This window comes from Phoca vitulina, unplaced genomic scaffold (genome assembly GCF_004348235.1).
Source record: "Phoca vitulina isolate PV1807 unplaced genomic scaffold, GSC_HSeal_1.0 scaffold73, whole genome shotgun sequence".
In the NCBI taxonomy this organism is placed as follows: Eukaryota; Metazoa; Chordata; class Mammalia; order Carnivora; family Phocidae; genus Phoca; species Phoca vitulina.
The window spans coordinates 6,616,242-6,641,143 of NW_022589776.1; the positions used below are offsets into that span (position 1 = coordinate 6,616,242).

At 45.4% G+C, this 24,902-nt stretch overlaps 1 protein-coding gene across 7 annotated transcripts in view; it reads left to right on the forward strand.

Moving 5' to 3' along the window:
* The first annotated feature begins 2,074 nt into the window (after nucleotides 1-2,074).
* The window catches only part of FAM20B (FAM20B glycosaminoglycan xylosylkinase), a 42,626-nt gene continuing 19,798 nt past the window's right edge, over nucleotides 2,075-24,902 (forward strand). The window contains exons 1-4 of one of the 7 annotated variants that reach the window (XM_032393423.1): nucleotides 2,230-2,333; nucleotides 9,933-9,973; nucleotides 16,161-16,670; nucleotides 21,957-22,043. In XM_032393423.1, coding sequence (XP_032249314.1) covers nucleotides 16,294-16,670; nucleotides 21,957-22,043 — 464 coding nt within the window. In that variant the 5' untranslated portion in view covers nucleotides 2,230-2,333; nucleotides 9,933-9,973; nucleotides 16,161-16,293. Of the gene's footprint in view, nucleotides 2,094-2,228; nucleotides 2,334-2,601; nucleotides 3,029-4,242; nucleotides 4,316-9,932; nucleotides 9,974-13,336; nucleotides 14,238-16,160; nucleotides 16,671-21,956; nucleotides 22,044-24,902 lie in introns of those variants that run through there. The other 6 variants (XM_032393420.1, XM_032393426.1, XM_032393422.1 and 3 more) reach the window with 6 other exon arrangements.

The following is a 24,902-nucleotide window of genomic DNA, read 5'->3' on the forward strand; positions in this document are numbered from 1 at the left end:
TTGCTCACCTTAATCCTCCCTCACTGGCACTACCAGCCCACACTATCTTCCTGAACCCTGCTTCTTTCAGCGATCACAGCGTCTGTGCTGCATAAGTTAAGTCCCCCGTATCCCTTGTAGCTGCTTCCTGTGCTCCAGTCATGTAAACTCTTTGAGGGCAGCATCCCCTTCTTAAAGGACTGCATCCCCCACAGTACCTAGAATATACTGACGGTCAATTGGTTGGGAAACAAGGCACATTCCAGGAAGAGGGGGCAGAAAAGAACATGGTGGAGGGTCAGGACTGTGTCGGTGCTGCGTACACATTGGCAGAGAGCCTGGATCATGTGGCCCAGTGAAAAGAAAAGTGGGGGGCCGAAATTTTGCTGTCTGAAAGCAGGAAGGTCCTGAATCCTGGGCTCGCCATCTATAAAGACAGAAGAGGAGAGAGTGTGTCTCTCCTGCAGCCTATGGGGTGGATGGAAGGATCTGACGGATGTGAAATTAAGCCCTGGAATGGCTTGCCCAGAGAAACCATGAACCCACCTCTCTCAATGTCCTTAGTGCCAGAAGGGATCGCCAGGAAGCTGAAGCTGTAGGCTGTGCTGGCCTTCCCCTGAGCAGTGACAGTTTGACAGTCAACCCTCACTACCCTTGATAGAGTTCCAGGCAAGAAAGGAGGAGAGTCCTCCTTCAAGTAAAGGATCTTAGAGGAACTGTGGCTTTGCGCTGTTGGTTTATGATCTTCTGATGTTGTGAACAAGCTTCAGGGAGATTATCTGATGGCAGTCAGACCAGTGTTCCTATGCAGAGAAATTAGGTAGACTCTCAACTATCCAGCTCATTTCCTTAAGAATTATGTATGCCATGGTCAGAAAATGACCCCCAAGCCCTTTCCACTACATCCAGTAAAAAGCTGATACAACTCCTCCTGTATTTGACAGTGGACTCCTTGCAGGGACTGTTTTCTGCAGAGGGGCAGCCTCCCTAACTAGACTGTCTGGGACTGGTGTCAAGCCCAGTTATTTCTCTAGGCTCTTCTGATGGTAAGTGCTCAGTAAATACACACGTGCACAATAACTCATATATTATACAATAAGGCAAAAGTACTTTCCCCACACATTTCCTAATTTGGACCTCACAACAACCTTGTTGAAATAGGGACTATGATTAACTCCCATTTTGCAGATAAGGAAACCGATACTCTGAGCGGTTCGGTGGCACACTCAATATCACACTACCCACGAGGAGGCGTTCTACCCACTACATCCTACTGCTTAAATGAATTACGTAGCCTGAACAAAGTGTTAGCTCGGTCTTTCCCCCTCTCACACATCTTATCCCACAAAGCAACGTGCATTATATTTCAGACATACACTAAGTCCAAGCTTAGCATATGGTGAATAAATGAATAATTATACAGCAGATGATCTGTATGCAGTCAGTGGAAAGGAAGCAACTTAAAGGGAAGGAGAATTTTCATGCAAACCATTTACAGGGAGTCTGCTGGGTGTCGGGCATTGGAGACAGGGACACGCTGCCCTGCCCTCGTGGGGCTTACAGTCCACTGCAAGAGACAGACATTAAACAACTAAGAGTACAGTAAACTAAGTTCAGTTTTGCGAAATGCTACTAACTGTAGCAGGGAGTTTGCTCTGGTCCCAAGGAAGAGCGACTTGTGCGCGCTGTAGGAAGGCTGGCCTCTTTTGGGCAAGAAGGATACACTTTGATAGGCAGAAGCATCAGTCGAGGCAAATTAAATGGGCAGAAGGAGTAGGGAAATCGCTTCTCACAAGTAGAATTGGACCTACAGGACCCCAACTCTCCAGTCCCGCTACCTGGCCTCCTACCTGCTTCCGAAAATTAGGAAAGGAAAAGCGAAAGCAAGAGAGAAGTTCGAGGTCAGTTTCTGCAAGCGGGGCGGGCGGCAGGGAGGAGGAAGAGGAGAGACGGGAGGCGGCGCCGAGGGAGTTAAACGGGGCTGGCCCAGGACGGGAAGGGTTAAGCGGGGCCGTCCGGAGCGAGCCTGGTAGGCCCGCCCACCGGAGGGCGGGGGCGGGGCCTCGCAGAGTGAGCCCTGGGATTGGTCGCAGGGAAGGCGTTACGCTAGGACGGTACCAACAGCCGGGCGCCGCGGAGCCGGGGGGGGGGGGGGGGGTGGGACCGCCGGCTCTGCGCGGGGAGAGTGGCCAGGGAATGGCCGGGCCGGGGGTGGGCGGGAGCCGCAGTGGCGGCGGCGGCTGGGGGCGGTGAGCGCGGCGTGGGGCTGCCCCTCCCCGGAGGCGGCGGGGGCGGCCGGGCCGCACCGCACCGCACCGTGCGGGAGGCCATGGAGCGAGCCTAGGGCCCGGCAGGTGAGCGGCGTGGGGGCGGGGAGGGCGCGCGACCCCTGCCCCCGGCACGGCGCGGCGGGCGGGAAAGTGCGGGCCGGCCCGAGGCCGGGGCGCGGTGCGTGGCGCGCGCCGGGCGGGGTCCGCTTGGGGGCGGGGCGCGTCCCGAGGGGCCGGGCGCGCCGGTGCCCCAAGCGGTCCCCGAGCGGCCGCTGGCGGGTCCCGGATCGGGCCCGGCTGTTGCCTCGGAGACCGGCCCGGGCCGCGCGCCCCGTCTTGCTGGCCCCCAGGCGGGCTCTTGCGGGCGGGCGCGGCTGGGCGCCTCCTCGGCCCGCTTGAGGCGCGGCCTTACCTGGGGCCGCTCGGGGTCCTTCTAGTGAGCGCCCCTCGCGCCCAGGCGCCGTCCCCGGAGGCGACCGGCCCCAGTGCCGCCCTCGCGTCCCGCCGAGCGCCGGTTGTAGCGGCCCGGGGAGGATCGCGCGCCGGCGGGCCCACCTCGTGGCCGAGAAGCGCAAGTGACCACCAGGCCCGAGGCGGGAGGCGGAGTAACTGTGCCCGAGGTCCGCGGTCTCTCGGGGTCGTGCACCCGGCACTCGCAGTCGGGCACAACTTAAGGAAATGATACGGTAGTCCAAAGTGGGTTGCGCTTGAGATTTCATTTCCGGGTGTGATGGCCCCGCGATTAAAAGCGAGTCGAAACGTTGCCATTAACGATGAATGTGAGTAGTTGTCAAGCTGCGCCCTTGATTGTGGGATCTGATTAGAGTTTCCTTCTCATCAGGCTTCTGTTGTCCGCAGGTCTTCTGGTAGGAAGACAAGGGGTGGAAGGATGTTGGAGGGAAAGTGGAGAGGACAGGGCATGATTGGTCGTTATGGAATTTTAGTCCTTTAAATGGCTATATCATCGCTTGGATGGGTGAGGAGTTTATAATTTGGGAAAATTAGAGATGCTTGATACTGTGACTTGTGGTTAGCTAGAGCCAGGTATCAGTGTCTTCCCCACCCAGCCAGTTTCCCATCTCACCTTGAAAAGAAGGAATAGGAATGTGGGATCTTCTAGCTTTTAAATTGTAGGACTTTATACATTTGTATTCTGGTGATTAAGATTGATGTTTGCTAACTATTCCTGTCCTCCTGGTGTTATAAATTAATACATAAATTTCATTGGGGTTGATTTTAAAAATTGAGGTAGAGACCTCAGTGTGCCTATTCCTTGAGTTTATCCAGAACCTTTGAGTAAAGCCTTAGAGCACTTCCACATACATTATTGATCATCAAGACATGGCTTTGGGAAACTGAGGTACAGGTGTTAAAGATGCTAAATCATTCCCCTGGACTGAGAGCCAAGCTCAGGTAGATTTAAAATTAACGTTCTGTGTGAAGTTAATAACTTTTCTGAAGTTTATGAAGTCATTGGACTTTGCAGTGGAATCAGTCAATAGGAAGGGCTTCCCCATTTGAAAGTGCTTACCAAAGGTGAATAAAAAGGCACAAGCAAGTAATTGGGATTCTCAGCCTCACTCACAAGAAAGTGCGGCGATAGAATGGATGTGGCAAAGATGAGCAAATCTTGGAGCTCACAGCTTCTCTTCAGTGTGGCTGGTGAAAATGTGGCATTGATTTGTTCTGCTGTTTCTCTGAAGCCAGTAGGCAACTAGCTACGATTTGGTTAAAGAGTGAAAACTTGAAAACACATGCCCTGCTCTTCTTTCTGGGTACTTTGAATCAGGGAACAAACGAACAAATCACTGTTTGTACCGTCTAATCCTTTACGTTCTAGAATTATTTTATGTTGAGTTGATAACTCTTTGACTTTCAGTCTGTTCTCTTCATTTCCATTTGTAGACTCCAGCTCTCTCATGTAGTCTGAAAGCTTCTGCTTTCTGTCTTTGAATTGTGAATTTCTAAATGAAATTTGTTTGTTTACTTACAGGGCAGACTTCAGCTTCCTACACTTTGTGTGACCATCATTTCCGTGGTGTGAGCCCTGAAGCCAGATACTTCAGGTCTTGAATTGATAACTTTTTTAAAATAGCATCCACAGTGGTTGTTTCAATTGGTGCGGTCTCATCATAGAGGCAGAGGCTGCTCCCTTATCCTGCGGCCACAGTTGCAAACAATAAAAAGGAGACAGTCTTCTGAAGCCAATGTCAGGTCACCCTGGGACTAAGTGCCATGTGGTTTTGTAGACTGAGGTAGGAAGTGGCCTTAACAATGAGGCACTACAGTATATTGTAACAGTGATGATAATTGGCATACTTTTTTCTCTGCACCTAAAGTGCAGAGTGCATAGTAGGTGTGCAGAAGTGTTTGGTGGTTGAACGAGTGAATGGAATACAGTATGAAGGAAGGGGAAATACTCTAGTACATAAATTGGTTAGTTCCTCTTTTTGTTAAGGAAAAAAAGGACAAGAAAACGTGTTGCAGATTACTGTTGAAAGTTGCTGGTGAGCTGGGTATATGTGTATTGCTTAAATAGTAGAGTTGAAGGCCTACCAATATTAATAATCCGATTAAATTTCATACAAAGGCAGATATGATCCAGAGCTTTCCATTTACTATAACATTTTTAAGAGTTAAAACTATGTGCTGTTGTAACTGAGCCTCTTTGAACTGAAAACAGTCTTTTTTTTTTTTTTTTTTTAAGATTTTATTTATTTAATTGACAGAGGAGCAGGAACACAAGCAGGGGGAGTGGGAGAGGGAGAAGCAGGCCTCCCGCTGAGCAGGGAGCCCAATGTGGGGCTCGATCCCAGGACCCTGGGATCATGACCTGAGCCGAAGGCAGACACTTAACAACTGAGCCACCCAGGCGCCCCGGACTGAGAACAATCTTGAAAATAGAAACATTTAGGGCGCCTGGGTGGCTCAGTTGGTTGGGCGACTGCCTTCGGCTCAGGTCATGATCCTGGAGTCCCTGGATCGAGTCCCGCATCGGGCTCCCTGCTCAGCGGGGAGTCTGCTTCTCCCTCTGACCCTCCCCCCTCTCATGTACTCGCTCTCTCTCATTCTCTCTCTCTCAAATAAATAAATAAAATCTTTAAAAAAAAAAAGAAAAAAAAAAGAAAATAGAAACATTTAATAAAATGTATTATATAATAGAATAAAATAGCTAAATATTCCTTAAAAAAAAAAAAAAGATGGGTACCTGTAAAGGGTATACCATACTGGACCAGCCTTGCAATTTGATCTGTGACCATATGGTATTCTAGCAGTCTGGGGGCAGCCCATGGTGCCCTGGTCAGGCTCAGCTTCACCGACTTGGCTCCTGGAGCCTTTCCGGCTAGACTAATTGAGCAGTTGGATTGGTAGTCAATATTTTTGCCTTAAGAAAAGAACTGGAGCTCTTGGTAATGGCCACGCCATTATCATTGACCCTGATTGTCTGTCTTCTCATCCCTTACATGGTGGGATGGGAAAGGAGAGCTGTCCCTACCCGAAGTGCTTCTCCAGCAGCTCCTTATTCCAAACCTGTATATCTCTCCCTCTTTTCCGTACTTGAGCTGCCTCTGTGACCCCCGAGGACTAATGAATTCACTAACACAGATCTAGGGTCCAGGAGACCTTACTTTGCAACTGAAACCAGCTTCTGACCAACTTAAAATGTCACCATGACTGCTAGAGCCAAACCGGAGAGAATATAATGCAGAGATCTCACTTGTGATTTTGTCTTGCCTATTCAAAAGCAAAAGAGGAAAGAAAGGCCTAGCTCCAGGCTTGATGAGTCGTGGGGGTGCATCTGTCATCCCAGGAGGAGATAAGAAATGGAGCGTGATGCAAAAAGAGAGAGCTTTGGTGTGTGTTTGGAGGTTTGTACTTTCTGACACGGTAACAGCCTTACGGAGGGGAGGGTGTTACTTTGGGCACGTGATAAAAGGAGGGCAAGGAATACGGAATTATGCGTGTGTAATAGACCTCGTACAGAGCCAGCCCATCATACCGTGCTCTCCAATGCTTCCCGCCCTACGTATATGGCACCGCTTCGTCTTCTGTTTTTAGGGAATAAGGTGTTAGGTGTGCAAATTCTTGTTTTGGCTAGACTTATCGTGGAAAAAAAATTCACAGTACTTTGTTTGCTTTTTAAACAGTACGGTTTCACCTTTCTTTCAGTGACTTGAGGTGGTGCTGCTAGTATCCATTACTGACCGTAATCAAGCAAGGCTTTGAAGCCCCCGAGATATGCAGGTTGTGTGCCCCCTCTGCATTTTGAATTCTTGAATCTGCTTTTAATAGTCAGTCTCTGCTTTCAGAGGTGGGAAAGCTGGGCTTTTGCTGTTGTTAGTGTCCCCGCTGCCCTCTTTTAAATGGGCAGCTTCTGATCTTCGGTGGAGTAGCCGCCCGGCTAACTGTGCTTCCTGCTTGCCTGTGAGACAGCTAAGCGGGCTTCGCGAGGGTCTGCTGCTCTTCCCCGGCAGGGGATGAGCTTTGTGACCACGGCTTTGGCTAGCCCAAGACCTTTTTCTCGTTGATTCCTCGTTTCTTATTCTTGGTTCAGGTAGCGACCTTGCACTCTGTCTGGGTACGTTGATGTTCCTGTGGGTCTCTTGTAGAAAAGAGAAAACGATACGGAAGTCCTGTCAGTTCTCATTTCAGAAAGCGTGGCCAGGAACACTTGAAGATCTGGTTCCAGCCCCATCTCGTGTCATTCTTGGGCAATGTCTTGGACCATCTCCAGTCTTCTTCTTAGCATTTGCAGATCGTCTTTACTCCCGGTCCCAACCAACGGCAGGAACAAGGTTGGCAGTAGTCGTTGCCTTGAGGGGTGGGAGCAGGCTGTACGGAGGTGGCGATTTGTCTGGTATTTCTGCATTTTTATACTGTACTCTACTGTACTGTATATCTGAATCCATTACAGGACTTAGTTTCTCTTTGTCTGTAAAAGAGGCCATCTTTAGACCGAGGAGCTGAAGAAATTTTTCTACCCCTAAAGCTTTCTCTCCCTTGCGCTTCACTCCTTTTATTCGGTAGGCATTTATCGAGTACCTCTCCTGCACCCCGCACTCTGCCAGCTTCTGTGGAGGCACAAAGAGAGTAAAATATATCCCCTGTCCCCAAGGAACTCACAGAATAGTAGAGGAGACAGGCATGCCCAAAAATGTGTGTGTGTGTGTGTGTGTGTGTTTATATTCATATTTTAACAAAGGGATCATGCCTGGAGCCACTCAGCCTCAATTCAGCCCAGACCTGCATAGGGGTTCTGCTGTTGCTGTTTCTAGAGTGATCTGTGGCCCGTCAGCTTGACACACCTGGAATGTAACGTTAATAATGTGAGGTGTTATTGTTGCATAAAGCTAATACACCTTTCCATAGACTGTAGAGAACTGAAAAGTAAAGACAGAAAACAGGAAAATCTGGAGGAAAATGTTGTATTCTTTGAAATTCCATATTTCTGCACTATATGGGAATTACATTCTATCCTATAGTCTTCAATGGTGGTTATATAGTGACAACTGAGCAGTGAAATACCTAGAACATGGGAAGGTTCATTGTACCTGGCCTATTTGAAACAAAATGCAAATTCTTGGGCATTTCCACAGAGTTTCTAGATCAGTGAACATGGCTTATGTTGGTTTTTTAGAACAGACCTCACTAGCAGTATGAGCTAAAGATTTTTTCTTTTCATTTTTCAAAGAATAGGGTTAGAGAGTTGCCCTAAATCAAGGTTTAAATGGGACAGGTTGCACGAATTGAATTTTTTCAGAGGAAGCAAACACTCTTAATTGCATGTTTTGTTTTTGCTCTTACGCCCAGGAAGAAAGGCTACCTTAATGCCTCATTAATGCCTAGTGATCATTTTAGTTGGCTTCTTTCATGAAAAATTGTTAGAGGATTTCACATAGGGCATTGTGAGTTTACAGATATGAATAAATGTTTAAGTGGAAGTGAAAACAGTGAGGAAAATGTAACACTCAGAGTAATTTGGACTGTGTGGGAGTTCAGTTTTCTATACCTGTAGCTTTAAGTTATTCTTAAGACTTACCTTAACTTTAGGACAGGGGCGCCTGGGGGGCTCAGTCAGTTAAGCATCCGACTCTTGGTTTCAGCTCAGGTTATGATCTCAGGGTCATGGGCTCTTGGTTTCTGCTCAGGTCATGATTTCACTGTCCTGGGAGCGAGCCCTGTGGAGGCTCTATGATCAGCAGGGAGTCGGCTTGAAGATTCTCCCTCTGCCCCTCCCCCGCTCTGTCATGCACATGCTCTCTCTCTAAATAAATAAATCTTTAAAAAAGATCTTTAGGACATGCAAAGCTGTCATCTTTAAAACAGAGAGCTTATTTTCCAAACTGAAGAAGATTGTGAAACCATTTTATTTCAGCCTTTTTCGTGGAATAGAAGAACCTTAATGCTTTTATTAATCATTGACTGTGGTAGAATTGAACTTTGTAGACAAGAGAAAGAGGTTGGTCCAATTAGTGCCATAGCCTCCCAGTGTTCTACTTCACATGGTACCCATTTTGAAGATACCTACTTGCCTGCAGTCTTAGCTACTCTTCCAATTGAGGAAAGGATTTGGTTCAGGAAAAGAAGACCACTGAAAGTCTCTGTAATGTGACTTGGGAATTCAGCCCCTCACTCTGCACCCCAGAAGACAGCATGACTAGGGAGGGTTATTTTCTTTGTCATTCTTTCTCCTTTCAGGTCGTCCTCTTTGGGTTTTTGATCTGGTAATAATGACGAACAAGTGATCCCTGCGGGTTGTCCAGGCTCTAGTTGTAGCACAGTATATGTGGTAACGTCATTCATGTTTAGCAACTCTGTGAGTTAGCTAATAGTGTTCTTTTTTTTTTTTAATTTAATTTTATTGTATTATGTTAGTGGTAATAGTCTTCTTATTTTACTTTTCATATGAAAGAACTGAGGCCCACAGAGGTTAGGCATTAAATTACTTTCCCGGGGCGCCTGGGTGGCTCAGTTGGTTGAGCGACTGCCTTCAGCTCGGGTCATGATCCCAGGGTCCTGGAATCGAGCCCCGCATCGGGCTCCTTGCTTGGCAGGAAGCCTGCTTCTCCCTCTCCCACTCCCCCTGCTTGTGTTCCCTCTCTCGTTCTCTCTCTCTCTCTCTGTCAATTAAATAAATAAATAAAATCTTTTTAAAAAATAAATAAATAAATAAATTACTTTCCCAAGTGCCATAGTAGGTGGTAAAGCAGGCGTTCTGAACCCAGAGCACCCCCTCTTAACCCTTCTGCCTCGGAAGAGTTTATATTTAGAATAAGCAGGTGAATTAAGAACCTCTTTTTTTTTTTTTTAATTTGAATTCCAGTGTAGTTAATGTACAGTGTTATATTAGTTTCGGGTATACAGCGTAGTGATTCAACAATTCTATACATTGCTCAGTGCTCATCTTGATAAGTGTACTTTTAATCCCCTTTACCTGTTTCACCCATCACCCACCCCTCTCCCCTCTGGTAACCACCAGTTTTCTATAGTTAAGAGTCTGGGGGGTTTTTTTTTGGTCTGTCTCTTCCCCCCCACCACTTTGTTCATTTGTTTCTTAAATTCCACATGAGTAAAATCATAATGGTATTTGTCTTTAAGAAGTATTTCTTAAGCAGAGAATTAGCAGAGAAAGGAAAACTATATGTAGATACTGATTAATATTATTTGGTATTTTTCTTTTAGTTGAAGACCTATTTGAAGATGAAAAAGAATATGCTCTTGTGGTAAGCAGTGGGTGGCAGTGCAGGAATGGGCTGGTTTTCTGGGGATACTCAGGATTTATTCAGGTACTAAACACTTGATGCCCTTTGGTATTGGTGCTTTGACTTCCTGTATAGAAAGAAGCATACAGTGCTAAATGGAAAGATTTCTAGATGCTCTGATTTTACGTAGAATTGCCAGTAACCATCAGGAGAAACTGCATTTATTTCTAGGGGACAGTTAATAATAACATAGCGCAATGCTCTGATGTCACTACCAATTAGAAAACAAAAGGGAGGGGCGCCTGGGTGGTTCAGTTGATAAGCATCTGCCTTCGGCTCAGGTCATCATCCCAGGGTCCTGGGATCGAGCCCCGCATTGCGCTCCCTGCTCCGCGGGAAGCCTGCTTCTCCCTCTCCCACTCCCCCTGCTTGTGTTCCCTCTCTCACTGTGTCTCTCTCTGTCAAATAAATAAATAAAATCTTTAAAAAAGAAAAACAACCAAAAAAAAAAAAACCCCAAAAGGGCATTATATCAGATTCAGCCCAGGGCGAAAGCATATCTGTTTTTATTTTTCTTTTTTTTTTTTTTTTTTTTTTTACTGAAAGGTTGTGATTTTTGCTATTATTTATGCTTTGGCTGAAGTATGAATGTAGGTTTTATAAACTGGGCATGTGTATTTGTGTGAGGGTGCCAGGTTAGCCTTGATTATTCTAAAGTATGTAAGTGATTTTTAGTAAATGATCCAGGTGAGAGTATATTTTTCCCTTGTGCTACCTTAAAGAGACCTTAATTATGTATCTTCTTAAGCATCTACAACGAAGACAAAGTAAGTAGAAATGGTGTGTAACTTTCATGTTGAGTTTATTGCTCTGTAGAAGGCATTAATAATCATTTACAAATATGACCTAACAATTTATTAATCCAATGTTTGTTTATATTTAATGGTTACTATAATGCTTTCCTTCTTCCTGAGAGAATTGTTTTCAGTCACATGATTTATTTCCCTGTGTCTTCTCCTTCAATATTTTTAATGTCTCCAAAATAGTTGATAAGGACAGACTAGACCTGAGAATGTCGGATTTTACAAGCTACCCCAAAATTTAGTGGCTTAAAATAGTGATTTGTTATTTCTTACGATCATGCAGGTCACCTGGGCTCAGCCTGTTGGTTCTTCTGTCCACATGGTTTATGGACTGGGATCACATGTATGACCCCATTCAACTGGGACTTCAAGTGGAACTGGGATGGCTTCACTTCTGTGTCTGGCACCTCAGCTGGGGCTGGTCAGACCTCTCTCTCCATATAGGTTCCTCATCATTCAGTAGTCTAGCCCAAGCTGCTTTACGTAGTGGCTGGGTCCCAGCTGGAAGCTGCCAGGTCTTTTAAGGACTAGGCCCAGATCTGGCACGCAGTTGCTTCCACTGCATTCTCTTGGCCAAAGCAAGTTACAGAGCCAGCCCAGGTTCCGGGGGAGGAAAAATAGATTCTACTTTTTTCTTTTTTCCTTAAGATTTTATTTATTTATTCATTCATTTGAGAGAGAGAGAGAGTGAGCACACGAGCGGGGAGAGGGGCTGAGGGAGAGGGAGAAGCAGACTCTCCACTGAGCAGGGAGCCTGATTTGGGACTCAATCCCAGGACCGCAGGATCATGACCTGAGCCGAAGGCAGACCCTTATCAACTGACATCCTCACACTATTTCTCCTCAGGTCATGGAGAAGAAATCCCAACCTTTGCACAGAGTAACTGAAAGTGAAAGCTTCAGGACTAACCCTTCCTTGTGCTTTCACCAATAGTGTGAGGATGTCAGTTGATCAGAGGGAGATTCAAGGGGGTACTGCTGCCAACGAGACCCAGCAGCTCACTGGTGGCTTGTGGGGAGTCTCTAGTGAGGTAGTGAGTAAGGGGCCAGGTGTTCTCATGTTCCTCAGCAGCCACAGACGTTGTATCTTGTCACACAGTGACTTAGACCTGTGCACTGACGTGTTTCTGGAAATGTTCCACCAGCACTGAATGGAGGACTTCATACTAAGACCTCACTTTTGTTCTGTGGAATCTGTGTCTCTTCTCCCCAGGCAACTTAATAGTCGTAAGTTTGTCCTCATAAAACAACTGTCAAGTGTGTAGGATGGTGTGTGTGTGTGTGAGAGAGAGTGTGAAGAATGAGCCTCCATAGCAAGCCTTATTGAGTTGATGGAGCTGCGGGTGAAACCAGGGTTCAGGAGGAAAATTCCTCATAAAGGTCTACTTTCCAGAACTCCAATTTGAGAGCTTATGCCAGCTTTTAGTGCGAAAACTACCATTTGCATTGCCTTTTTTTGTGCTTAAGATTTTTTGACTTATGTTATTGCCTTGAGTCTATTTGTTCTTTGAGGTGGGCTCTGTTCCACATAACAGAACCATTAAAATAAATGACAGTAATATAAACCAGACAGTGTTACACTGTTGGAAGCATTTATGGGAGAAGGTGAAGGCATGAAATAGAGCAGACAGAGTCCTCTGGGAATACAAGTGAAATTTTCATGAATAAGTTGGAATATACTCAGTGATCCTACTTTAATTTCCTCAGTATCTGTAATGGGGTATCTTCTTAGAAACCCAGTTTGCAGAGTGCATAGCACGTATGCTGTTGTTTCCAACAAGACAAGAAGATGACCCCATGGGTATCCTGGAAACCCCATCCTGGGTATCCTCCCTTCTCAGGCAAACAGGAGTGAAGGGGATCATTGTGAAGAGTAAGAAGTATACCATCACTAGAGGATGGTATGATTCCGTATCATGCATCTTATACATTTTTCTGGAGTTGGAGAGACTTTTCTTCGGTAGAAATTACACTATAATCACTACATTGTCGATTTCCTAAATATCTTTGTGCTTGCCCTGTGGGCTGAAGGAATAGCAGCTTTCCAGCTAAAAGAAAACCTCTTTCTGAACTGTCAGTGTTTCTTCAGAAAAATAAACTATAAGGGCACCTGGGTGGCTCAGTCGGTTAAGCGTCTGCCTTTCTTTTTCTTTTTTTTTTTTTAAAGATTTTATTTATTTATTTGACAGAGCGAGATACAGCGGGAGAGAGAGCACAAGCAGGGGGAGCAGGAGAGGGAGAAGGAGACTCCCTGCTGAGCAGGGAGCCTGATGCGGGGCTCGATCCCAGGACCCTGGGATCATGACCTGAGCTGAAGGCAGACGCTTAACAACTGAGCCACCCAGGCGCCCTAAGCATCTGCCTTTCACCTCAGGTCATGAACTCAGGGTTCTGATTGAGCCCCACATTGTCTCTGCATCAGGCTCCTTGCTCAGCAGGGAGCCTGCTTCTCCTCCCTCTGCCATTCCCCCTACTTGTGCTCTCTGGCTCTCATTCTATCAAATAAAAATGTTAAAAAAAGAACGAAACTATACTCTGAACTAAACCGAGTAGTTAGAGTGTCGGTAGAGAAATAGATTGCCAAACAAAAGAAGAAAGCTGATAAAGGAGTCCAGCTTGAAGGTGGCACACACTCATGTGATCCTGCATATCTAAGGAAGGAAACACCAGAGTCCCAAGATGTTTGTAGTGGTTGTCAGTTCAGGTGAATAAAGCATCTCCCCTTACTATGCTAGGTACTATAGGGATCGTGAAGACAGTTGAGATCACCAAGGAGCCAAGTTTCTGAGAGGGCAATTGAGAAGTACGTACAAGAAGATACTGGACAAGGCAGAATGTAGTTAAGTGCTGGTCTAAAGGAGAAAGGTTACTGTAGGGTGCGGAGAGGGACCAGAAATGGCTTTGGAGATGGCCCTCGAAAAATAGATTAGGCTTTAAACAGGAGAAGATGGGAAAAAAGGGTAGGAGCAAGAATTTTGAGGAAGTCCCAGGGTGAGGAATGACAAGGGCAGAGGTCAGCCCCACACCTGGCGGGGAGGGCAGAGCATGGTCGTGGTCCGTTTGGGTTGAAGCTGAGAAGAGGGATGCCTGGCGAAGCAGACTGGCTGAAGCCATTTAGGGTAGGGCTTTCCTGCCTTGCTAAGGAATCTGTAGAAAGCAGAAGCGCCGTATGATGAGAACAGTGAGTGTGGTGCCTCATCTGGTCCGCATTGGAGAACCTGGAGGCCCAGAAGGCAGTTCTTTCAGTGATTCAGTAGAAGGGGCTGAGCACTAAATTAAGGTGGGGGCTGTGGGAATGAAGGGCAGTTGTAGAGAACCATGCCAAATTGCTGTCTTCCTTGTTCTACCAGGATGTGGTGACTAATCGCAAATGAAACCTCCTTTAGCCTCTTGCAACCTGTGCTCACTCCTAACCTGCAGAGGTAAATAGTGAAATAATCTAACAGCTGAACTCTTCAGTTCACATCATATAAACTCCTATCCTAGTTGAGTGGATGCATTGTTCGCAGCCCTGAATTGAGGAAGGGACCTGTTCAAAAGGTAGTGAGGTTTCGGAACTTAAAAGCACACAAAGACTACGGAATCAGTTTGTTATGTCTGAATTTTGGAGTTGCTGGAACTTCCTATTGCATTAGTAATTTAAAAAACAAAACAAAACAAAAAAAACCTCAATCTCCCTAGTGTTTATGGTGAGTGTTTAGATATGAAATGTTTCTATAGCCTGAGGGAGGAATTTATGCTAAATGAAATGAGCAGCATCATTAGAAGTTTAGGGGTTAACCAGACTTCAGTCCTGAAGAATGCGTTCTAGGAGGAGGAAGGCTGCCCACCCTGCTTACCCCTCTGCACCAGAAGTATCCCAGGCCTGTCGCTCGCTGCAGCCGGAGGGGCTGAGAAAGGGACCACTGGCACAGTGAGATTTCCACGTTAACCTTCTGTCACCGTGGCCGCAACGTGTCCTGTGGAACGGATCGTTGGAGGAGCTGTGTGGTTGAGGTCGTGCTGGGACGAGCAGAAACCTCTGAAATCCGCTCTCCTCGCACTGCTCGTACCTGTAATCCCACAGAACCCTTGTGCTGAGTTTCACACCAAACTCGCTACCCTCACAATTGCATTCTGGATGCACTTGAATTACCGTTGCTTCAGCTAGAAGTGTTATGTACTTCCCAGGAGATGAGGATGACACAAAACAGGTGGCTGGCGACCGTTAGAGTTTGACTTCGACTCTCACCTTCCACCTCTTCCTGCAAACGAACGGGGTCTCCAGTTGGGGTGCGAGTCTGCCGTGTCGTTTGTACCGGCATTATGTCTTTGATTAATGGTTTGAGTTGTTAATGGAATTGGAGTCAAGCCGCTCCCTGTTACCTTCCTGTCCCCTTTGTCTCAGCCCAGGGCTGTGCCGTCCGTACGCATACAGCACGGAGGCTCCTGCGCGGAGCGGAAAGCCACCTGTCAGCATGCAAGTGAGACTGAACTGTGTGTGCTTGACACCCTTGCAGAAATCTAGTGTTTGGAGTCTCTGAGCTTGAGACCTGACCAGAGTGTCAGGTCTGCTTGACATCTGTGGCATCAGTCCCTTTGTCCTGTGCCCGACCAGTCCAGACTCCATAGTGTTGCTATAGCACCAGGTTTCTTTCGTTTTCTGGTCATGTTCTACTAATAGCTAGATGGGATAGGGATATGTTTTTCCTTTGCTTAATTTATCCAGATTTGATTACCCCTAATTTACAGGGATTTTAATTTTGAAAAATAATTAGTGGAAGACTGATGAAGTAGAGCTACACATCTGGGTGTTGTATTTAAATATGTGAGCAACAGACAGGACACTTCCAGGGTGGCTGGGGATTTGGATTCAGAGGAGTTACTGCTCTCCTCTGGATCCTCTGTGGCGTTTTTAGGAGTTCCTGACTTACAACATGTCATAAAACATACATTTAGAGAAGATAAGAACTGGAAAGTTTCCTAATACTGGTGGTTTGTTCAAAAGTCATTTATGGATTTTGAAAGGTAAAAATGAAAGTGAAGGAGTTAGGCATCTCTTCATGTTGCTTTTGTTGTGCTTTTTCTCATTGTGTTGGTGTTCTGGAATTTGTAGCCAGTCCAATGGATCCTAGCTGACTCTGCACCCTATTAAAACAGGAGAATTTGCTTTAAAAATTCTATTGTACCTGGTTCTTACCTATGAAGTCCTTCCCCACACTAGTTCGTTTTAAACTATTGGGTCTTCTCAAGCATGGGATTAGCGAGGATAAAACAATGTGTAATATGTTGGAGGCTTGTGAAAGATTCCGGGGTGGAAGGGACAGAATCTCTGACTGAATTTTGCTTTGTACTTGGGCTTGCAGGAATTGTGGGAGGCGCTCCAGTGAAGAAATGGACCAGTCTGCATAATCATGGACTCTCCTTGCTGACCATCACCACCTGCTCTCCTTGATAAGTGAGAGAGAGTGGGTCAGGGGAGAAGGAAAAGAGGTCAACATGAAGCTAAAGCAGCGAGTCGTGCTGTTAGCAATTCTTCTTGTCATCTTTATCTTCACCAAAGTTTTCCTGATTGACAACCTAGACACATCAGCTGCAAACCGAGAGGACCAGAGGGCTTTTCACAGAATGATGGCTGGCTTGCGGGTGGAGCTGGTGCCCAAGCTGGACCACACCTTGCAGTCTCCCTGGGAGATTGCAGCCCAGTGGGTGGTTCCCCGGGAAGTGTACCCAGAAGAGACACCAGAGCTGGGGGCAATCATGCATGCCATGGCCACCAAGAAAATCATTAAAGCTGATGTGGGTTATAAAGGGACACAACTGAAAGCCTTACTCATACTTGAAGGAGGACAGAAAGTTGTCTTCAAACCTAAACGGTAAGTCTTCATGTTGGAAGTTCTATGTGCTAGTTGGTTGATTCACATAGCTTGCAATTTATATAAGACTTCATCTCCTTCTCTTGGTGTTCTCTTCAATAAAATGAGAAGAGTAGACCACAAGATCTCTGAAGTATTTTCTAGCTCTTAATGTTCTGTGATTCTTCGAGTAGAGGCAATTTATGGGAACGTGTTTTGGTTCTGTATAAGACTTGAACGTTTTACACTTAAAGCTCTCCTTGATTTCTGAATTTACCAAATGTGTGCTTTGTGCCAGATGTGAGCGATACAAAATGAACTGGTTAGGAACTAAGTGACTTGTCACCAAAAGTGTGCAGTTGGAGGCTGGATAACTAACCACATGTCAGGGATGCGGTAGAGCCGGAGTTAGCCAGAGCTGGAGTGGGTTTGGGCAGGTGACTAAAGTCCCCTTGAGGTACTGAAGCTATGATTCTTTCACATGGGTTTTGTTTCAATTAATAAACTTTATTTTTTGGAGCAGTTTTAGGTTTACAGAAAAATCAAGAGGAAAGTGTAGAGAGCTCCCCCACCTACCCCCAGTGTCCCCATTATTGACATCTATTAGTGTAGCACATTTGTTACAGTTGATGAGCCAGTATTAATTTATTAACTAAAGTTCATTGTTTGCAGTAAGGTTCACGCTCTGTGTGGTACATTCTGTGGATTTTGATAAACATATAATGACAAGTATCTACCGTTACAGTATCCTACCTTCCCTGCCCTAAAAATCCCCTATGTTCCACTTACTCATCCTTCTGTTCCTCCCCGCCCCCAAACCCCTGGCAACAACTGATCTTTTTACAGTCTCCATAGTTTGGCCTTCTGCAGAGTGCTATATAATTGGAATCATACCTTTGTAGCCTTTTCGGATTGGCTTCTCTCACTTAGCAATGTGCATTTAAGTTTCCTCCACGTCCTTTTGTGGATTGATACTCATTTCTTTTTATTACTGAACAATATTGCATTGTCTGGATGTACCACATTTTGTTTATCCATTTACCTACTGAAGAACATCTTGGTTGCTTCCACATTTTGGCAAATGTGAATAAAGCTACTGTAAACATTCATGTGCACGTTTTTTGTAGATGGAAGTTTTCAGCTCATTTGGTTAAATACCAAGGAGCATGATTGCTGGATCATATGCTAAGAGTATGTTTAATTTTGTAAGAAACTGCCAAACTGTCTTCCAAAGTAGCTGTACTCTTTTGCATTCCCACCAGCAATGAAATGAGAGTTCCTGTTACTCCACTTCCTCACTAACATTTTGTGTTGTCAGTGTTTTGGATTTTAGCCATTCTGATATGTGTGTAGTGATGCCTTATTGTTGTTCTACCTGTTTTAAGGAGAGAACTGAGCATTTTAGCTCCCTCAGTCCAAAATCTGAGAAAGTGAGCTGAGTTGTATGTTGTTAGACAGTGATCCCTTGGGGACTTCTCAAAGGCTCTACAGAGATAATTTGTGTGGCAATTTTTAAATAGTTTTCTGTGAGTATATGAATTTGAAATAGGTTAACATGATGGTGATTCATATTCTTTTGCCAGGAATTAGTTACCAGTGAATTTTCTCAAAGTTGGTAATGTCTGAAATTTTCTGTGTACTAAACGTTTTTTTCATTCCTTAATAGAGCTTTTGAGTCTCTTGCTGGGGTGGGATAAGAAATATGGGGTAAAGGTGTACAAAATTCAACTGTGACAAAAGTAGTTAGCTTAGCCGTCTTCACAACCCTACCATCAGTAGGTAATAGGCAGCCGGAGAGCAAATCTATTGGGATCCCAGAAAGGGAGGAAGTCTGCATTTGCCTGGAACTGGGAAGTGTGATGTATGGAAGACATGGAAATTAGGAAAGTTAAAAATACAGTATGCTTTTGGAGAATAGAAAAGTCTGATTGGCAAGTGATGTGGAAAAAGTGTTACGTGGGCCTTGCGATATATTTTCCATTGGACGCACACCGTTCACCAGGCACCACACTAAATACTTTTGTCTCTGTCCATGCTTTCAGCCTCCATCACAACTGTGGGCAGTTACACCTCTTATTTCTAGAGTAAGAAACTGAGGCTGAGGGAGAGTAACTAACTTGACAGGGTCATCCCGCCGTAAGTGGCATTGGGATCTGAGTCTGAGCGGCTGGTGTTCTGCCACACACGTGTAGTTCTCTTCAGTTTGTTTGCCTTCCTGTAAGTGTGATGACATGCAGCACCCATCATCAAAAATCACTAGCTTAGTTTTGAAATGTAGTCCTTGACGTCTTGGTTGGTGGCCTGGGCGAGCAGCAGTGTGAGCAGAAAGGAGGCAAACTAAAAACAAAAATGAAATTCACGTACAGATGAGCTGTGGGCGTTTCGTGTTTAAAGAAGAGGATGTCCCCTGCACAAGCACCGTCTGTACGGGGGCACTGGGGGTAAGGTGGGCCAGCAGGAGGCGTTAGAAGGCTGGTACTCTGGGTAGTGCGCTCTGTCCGTGCTAGTCCAGGCGCTTGGCAGGGAGGCCCAGGGTGTTCAGACCGGGTAGAAGTGGAGGGAGGGGAGGCCCGGCTGGTGACCAGGGGAGGTGGCAGCAGAGAACCGCACAAACTAACCTGGTCACTGTCGCTTCATCTCCCGTCTCTTTCCACCACTGCAGCGGTCCCCTTACCTCCCTCTACCACACCCTGCTGAGGGCCCCTTTCATTCCCCCTCCAAATGCCCATGTGAGCACTGTGTTCCCAGCTTTAAAACGTCCGGGGACCGCCCGTTGCTCACCGGACAAAACCCAGCCTCCACAGCGTCATGGTCCACCCCTGGCAGTCCAGTCCTCCCCTCTACACCCTGCTCTCGATTCCTGCCCCACTGGTCCCCGCACCCCCCCAGCCCACATCACTCCCAGCCCCAGGGAACTGTCCTCCCCCCACCCACCAGCTGCAGGGGCCCTGCGGTGGGGGGGGTCGCGCCCTCGGTCACGGCCCACGCCGACCTGCGCTGGTTACACCCGGCACTGTCGCAGGCTGCGGACGGTGGGTACACGTCTCGGTGCTTGTAGAAATTGACTCTGGCCCCGAGACGCCCAGCAAATTGCTATTCTGACCCTGGGAGCCTCCGAGGCTATTTAGTCCTAGTGTAAGTGCAAATTAATGTCCTTGGTCAGACGCCGATGTCCTTCAGCAGAAGGGTAGGAGTGATTTATTGGCAGTTAGTGTATGAATTTTGCTGCTCTGCCAGTGACAAGATGGATCACTCTCTGCTGAGAGGAGGCCCCGTGCCCCTGCTGCTGCGGCGGCGCGGGCACCCTTCTTTACGAGCCACTTGTGGGTCCTGCGCTTCCGGAGCCCGGATGGCCGTGTCCTCCTGTCAGAGACAGGAGACGCGCGTGGTGGGTGGAATTTATGGGAAGACAGTGATGCTTTTATTTGCACGTTTTGCCTCACATTAGAAAAGTGATTTTTTTTTTTCCTCAGTGTAGCTGTCGGCCTTCTGGAAGTAGATGGGCTTTCACAGGCAAAGCCTGCAGTTACGGTGGGAAGGCAACAAGATGGCAGGGTAGGCCTCAGAGTGGGGAGACGTGAGTGAGTGATCCTAGCGTGTGCGGGAAGGGACCTTGGGGATGGGCCGGCCGGGCCGGCTGCTCCTTTGACGGGTGAGACGCAGAGTTGGGACGCGCCACGGTTCACACAGCCCACGGGGAGCCAGGGAGTCAGACCTCCTGACTCTGCCGCAGCTCTTTCATTCTTATTCCTTCCCTCTTCTTTCCCTCCCTTCCCCTCCAGGCCACCCCCAACGTCCCTGGATTCCCCTAGGGTTTAACATTCCACCCCGAGCCACCTTTCAAGGTTTTGGAAAGGTCTCGAACGTTTCACTGGAAGGAGTGGACCGCACAGCGCACACATGTCCCTGTGGCTCCGCTGGAGTCCCGACAGAGAAAGTGTTCAGGACTGTCCCCCAGCTCTGCGGACAGCCTGCAGCTGTGGTGGAGAGAGACGTGCTCGAATAATGTCCGCTTTTGCTGCAGTTCTGTTTAAAAATGGAGGCTTTATTGGGGAGGCAGCCAGTGGAATCCTAGGTAGCCTGACCAGTGCTTTGACACTAGGAATGAGCAAGCGACGCTTGAGGATACTGACCATGCTAAGAAGAAACTGGCCTCCAACCGGGGGGTGACGCACGGCTGTCTTCTGACAGAAGTGTTCCGTCACTTTGCCTTGAAAAGGTGTTTTGTGGGCATGGTTCGTTTCACTTTAGACGCCAAGGTCATTTACACTGAAGCTCACAGCCTTTGACGGCACCGTCTCCCACTCCCCCCATCCAGGTGTCCCCAGCGGAGCAGCTCCTCTTCCCTCCAGCTTCCGTTCATTTCTATTTTACACTTGCCTGTAAAGCCTAATAGGTCTTTTGATTCGGGGAAATGCAGGCGAACAGTAGAGGTCATAAGCGGATTTAGTGTCTCTTTCTTCCCGATTAACCATTAAATGGTATCTGTCTTTATGATTGGTAGAAAGAAATATGCCAGCTTTTATTATCTTTTGTTTATGTCATGCATGTGATGGAAAAATCATCAGAGTGGAGTTTGAGATGAAAGAGATCTTAGAAATTGCCCCCTAGTCCAGCCCCTAGTATGTTATAGATGTAGAATCTAAGACCCAGAGAAGAGAACAGTTTAGCTCAAGGTTACCCAGACAGGTAATGACAGAACCATACACCTGGCTGTCACGCCAGTCCAATATTCCTGCCGCTACATCATCATAAATGTAAACACAGAAAAAGAGGATGGTTATTCAAACAGCTTTTTTCAAATGCACCTTTGCTTACTCATTAAACGAACACTGAGGCATATCAAGACCGTTTATTTCCAAGAAATTTAAACTTCTCTTATAAGCCTTGCCATAGCCATTCTGGTAACACAAACATTTTAATTGTATGTTTCCCTTCATTTCTTCAGTTCAGTCTAATAAAAATGTTAGCAAACATTTATTAAGCACCAACTATAGGTAGAGACACAGAGATAGTCCTTGCCCTCTTTGAGTTTTACTTAAACTCCATGGAAAGAGGGGTAGAAATAGCATCTCGCATGTTTTATTCATAGAGTGACTGCTGCAGCAGATAGAGAAATCTAGTTTCCCTTCTCCACTTCATCTTCACCCCCTCTACCAGTGATTCGTCTGAATCCACACCTCTGCACAGGTTTGACAGGGAAGGTGTCCGTAGGGCGGAGTCAGGCTTGCTAACATTCTGTTCTGCTGTCTTGTGCGGTGCCGATGTAATTCACGTCTACATCTGTGCTTCCCATTCACTCTGCAGGTATAACCGAGACTATGTGGTAGAAGGGGAGCCCTATGCTGGTTATGATAGACACAATGCAGAGGTAGCAGCCTTTCATTTGGACAGGTATGTGTCATCATGGAGGGTTACGTTTGCTTTGTTTCCTTTTTTAAAAACCTCTTGGAGAGGACTTGTGGACTCCTAAAGGGAGCAACACTCATAACTTCGACTTGGTACCTACTTGAGATAGCTGATGGACGGATTCCACTAAATTTGCACGAGTCCTTCGCAATCTGGGTGGTTCTCGGAATACCAGAGTAGATATCTTCCCTTTATACTATTTAAGGTCATTTCATTCTGGTATGCCACCATGAGTGAAGATATTCTTGGTAAATACAATGGCAGGATGAAAACCAGAGTTGGAACTCAAGTCCCTAAATTGAATTGATCATTAATTGGGCCTGAGAGTACTGTTTTTTTGGTTTGTTTGTTTTGCTTTATTTTTGTTTTAAGTAAGTAATACTTATCCCCATATGCTAGAAGCATACAGCATGACATATATAATGAATTTTATTGGCCTTCATACAAAATATGCTTGGCTTCAGTAACCAGAATAATTCCAAAAGAAAAATGGATATACATTCGAAATGTGTAAGCTAACTAGGAAGATTAATATTTTTTTCACCACGGGGCTGGGCTAGCCGGGAGCCTGGTAACAGGAATGTCTGGTAGCTCACTTCCCAGTCTGAGCAACATCTCCATCAGGGCATATTGACAGACTTTAAAAGAAATATTCACGATATTTGTTAAATGAATATATAAAGAAAACCAGAAGAAAATAAAGGTGAATTTTTGTCTTTTTCTGGATTAGGAAGGATTTTCTAGGCATAAAAGCAATAATTGAAAAATTGCAAAGGAAAAGCTATTCAGTAGACTCAGCTAAATACAATTAACTCCTATATCAGGAACCATCAAATGAAATTTGAAAGCAAACTAGGAGAAAATACTTGAATCTAATGTAATCCAAGCATTAACAACTTTAATATATAAATGTTTATACAAATCTATATATATGCTAAAACTTTAATAGAAAATGATCTAAGGACACAATTGAGTGAATAGAAATTATCAGTTGCTGATAAATATGGTGGGCGGGGGGTGGGGGTGGTGGTTCATCCTCACCAGTAACAAGAACAAATCCAGTTGAAACAATGGGATACTATTTTCTTCTGCTGAAAATGGCAGGATTTAAAAAAAAAAAAAAAAAGTATTTTATTGGCAGGAATGCATTGAGATTCTGATGCAGCTTGTGGCATTGTTAATCAGTTCAATCTTTTGAAGAACTCTGGCATTATGTATTGGAAACCTGAATGCTCCTACCCTTTGGATGAGTAACTACCTTTTTACTCAAATATCTAAGATATTTCTACGAAGGTATTTCTAGGAAGTACCCTGGAGAAGTAATGAAATCCAAAGTTACATATATCCAGGATCTTAGCCGTAGAGTTTTCAGTAGTAGAAAACTAGTAGCAGTCTAAATATCGAGTGATAATGGAAAAGGTTAAATAAATGTTTGTTCACAATACCATGAATTTTCACTGCCTGTTTTAGGACCTAGTGGTAGAGAATTAGGTAAATCCTGCTTCTCGCTTAAAGGCATGCTAGAATCAGTCTTTCCAAGAGCTCATTTGTTTCCCTGTTGTCTTCATTCCCAAACCCTATTTCCCAATTGATGGGCACCAGCAATGCATGAAGATCATTTTCTCCTATCTATACCAATATTTCATAAACCAGTATTTCATCCAACACACGAATTTGTGTTAATCTATGTAAAATGGTACCTCATTGTTAGTTATTTGTTTTTCCCCAGTTATTATTAGCAAAATTTAACATCTCCTTATCTTTTCATAGCACAACACCTATTCGTTAAAGTGAAATAGTCTTTGTACAGAAATCACTCCCTTTGATGTTAATTAAATATACTAATGTTTTAGTTCATGACTTGTGCTCTGGGGGGTCTTGCATTTAAAAGTCCTTCCCTACCTCAAAGTCAGAAAGTTCTTCTCTAGCCCAGCCCCCTACCCGTTTTGTTAACTGCTACCCCAGCCGAGCTCAAGTGACATGGCCCCTTAGCACTGCACTGGCTGCTGGTCGTTGGCCTGGCGTGGTCAGTGGGGAGAAAAAGGACTTCCCCACTCTCTTTGCCATCCACGGCTCCTGATCCTTTTCTGCTCTGGGTTGCTGTTTCTCCATTACATTAGGATTTAACCACCTTCTCTGGCCTCGGGAGGTTCTCTCGATTTTTCTGTTATTTTGACCCATCTGTTGATCTACTTGCTTTTGTGGCTTTTCGAAGATTGAGTTTAAGACAGTCAGGAGCCCTGAACAATGGATTATTTCTTTGTGCAGCTGTTTTGAAAGGTTTTATCATGACATGAGAAAAGGCTCATAACAATGAGTGAAAAGCAGGATACAAAACTGCGTATAATATAATCTTAATTGTGTGTCTATACACAAGAGTGTGTATGTATGTGTTTATATATATGTGTGTAAAGGAAAAAATGCTCATATGCCAAAATGTCAGTAGTTATTTCTGGGCTGTGGAATTATGGATGATCTTTATTTCCTTCATCATAACTTTTCTGTATGTTCCAAATCCTGCCCCTCCAACTTTTCTTCAGTGAGTGTGTATTTTTTAGCCAGGAAATTTCATTTTTTTAAAAATCATTTTGCTCAACCATCAGGTTGTATTTTTAGACCATTAGAGAGAAGTATCTTCAAATATATCTGTATTTAGTTGTCCTATGGGCTTATCCTTTTAGATTAATCTGTATAGTTTTCTGTCAATGTGCTTTTATCCAAAGCTTAGAACCTTTATATGGGTTTAAGCCCATTTTTTTTTGATGCTTTGTTAAAATTTATTTAAAAGTTTTACTATGAAAAATTTCTAACAAATTAGAATAGTTTAATGAACCCATGTACCCA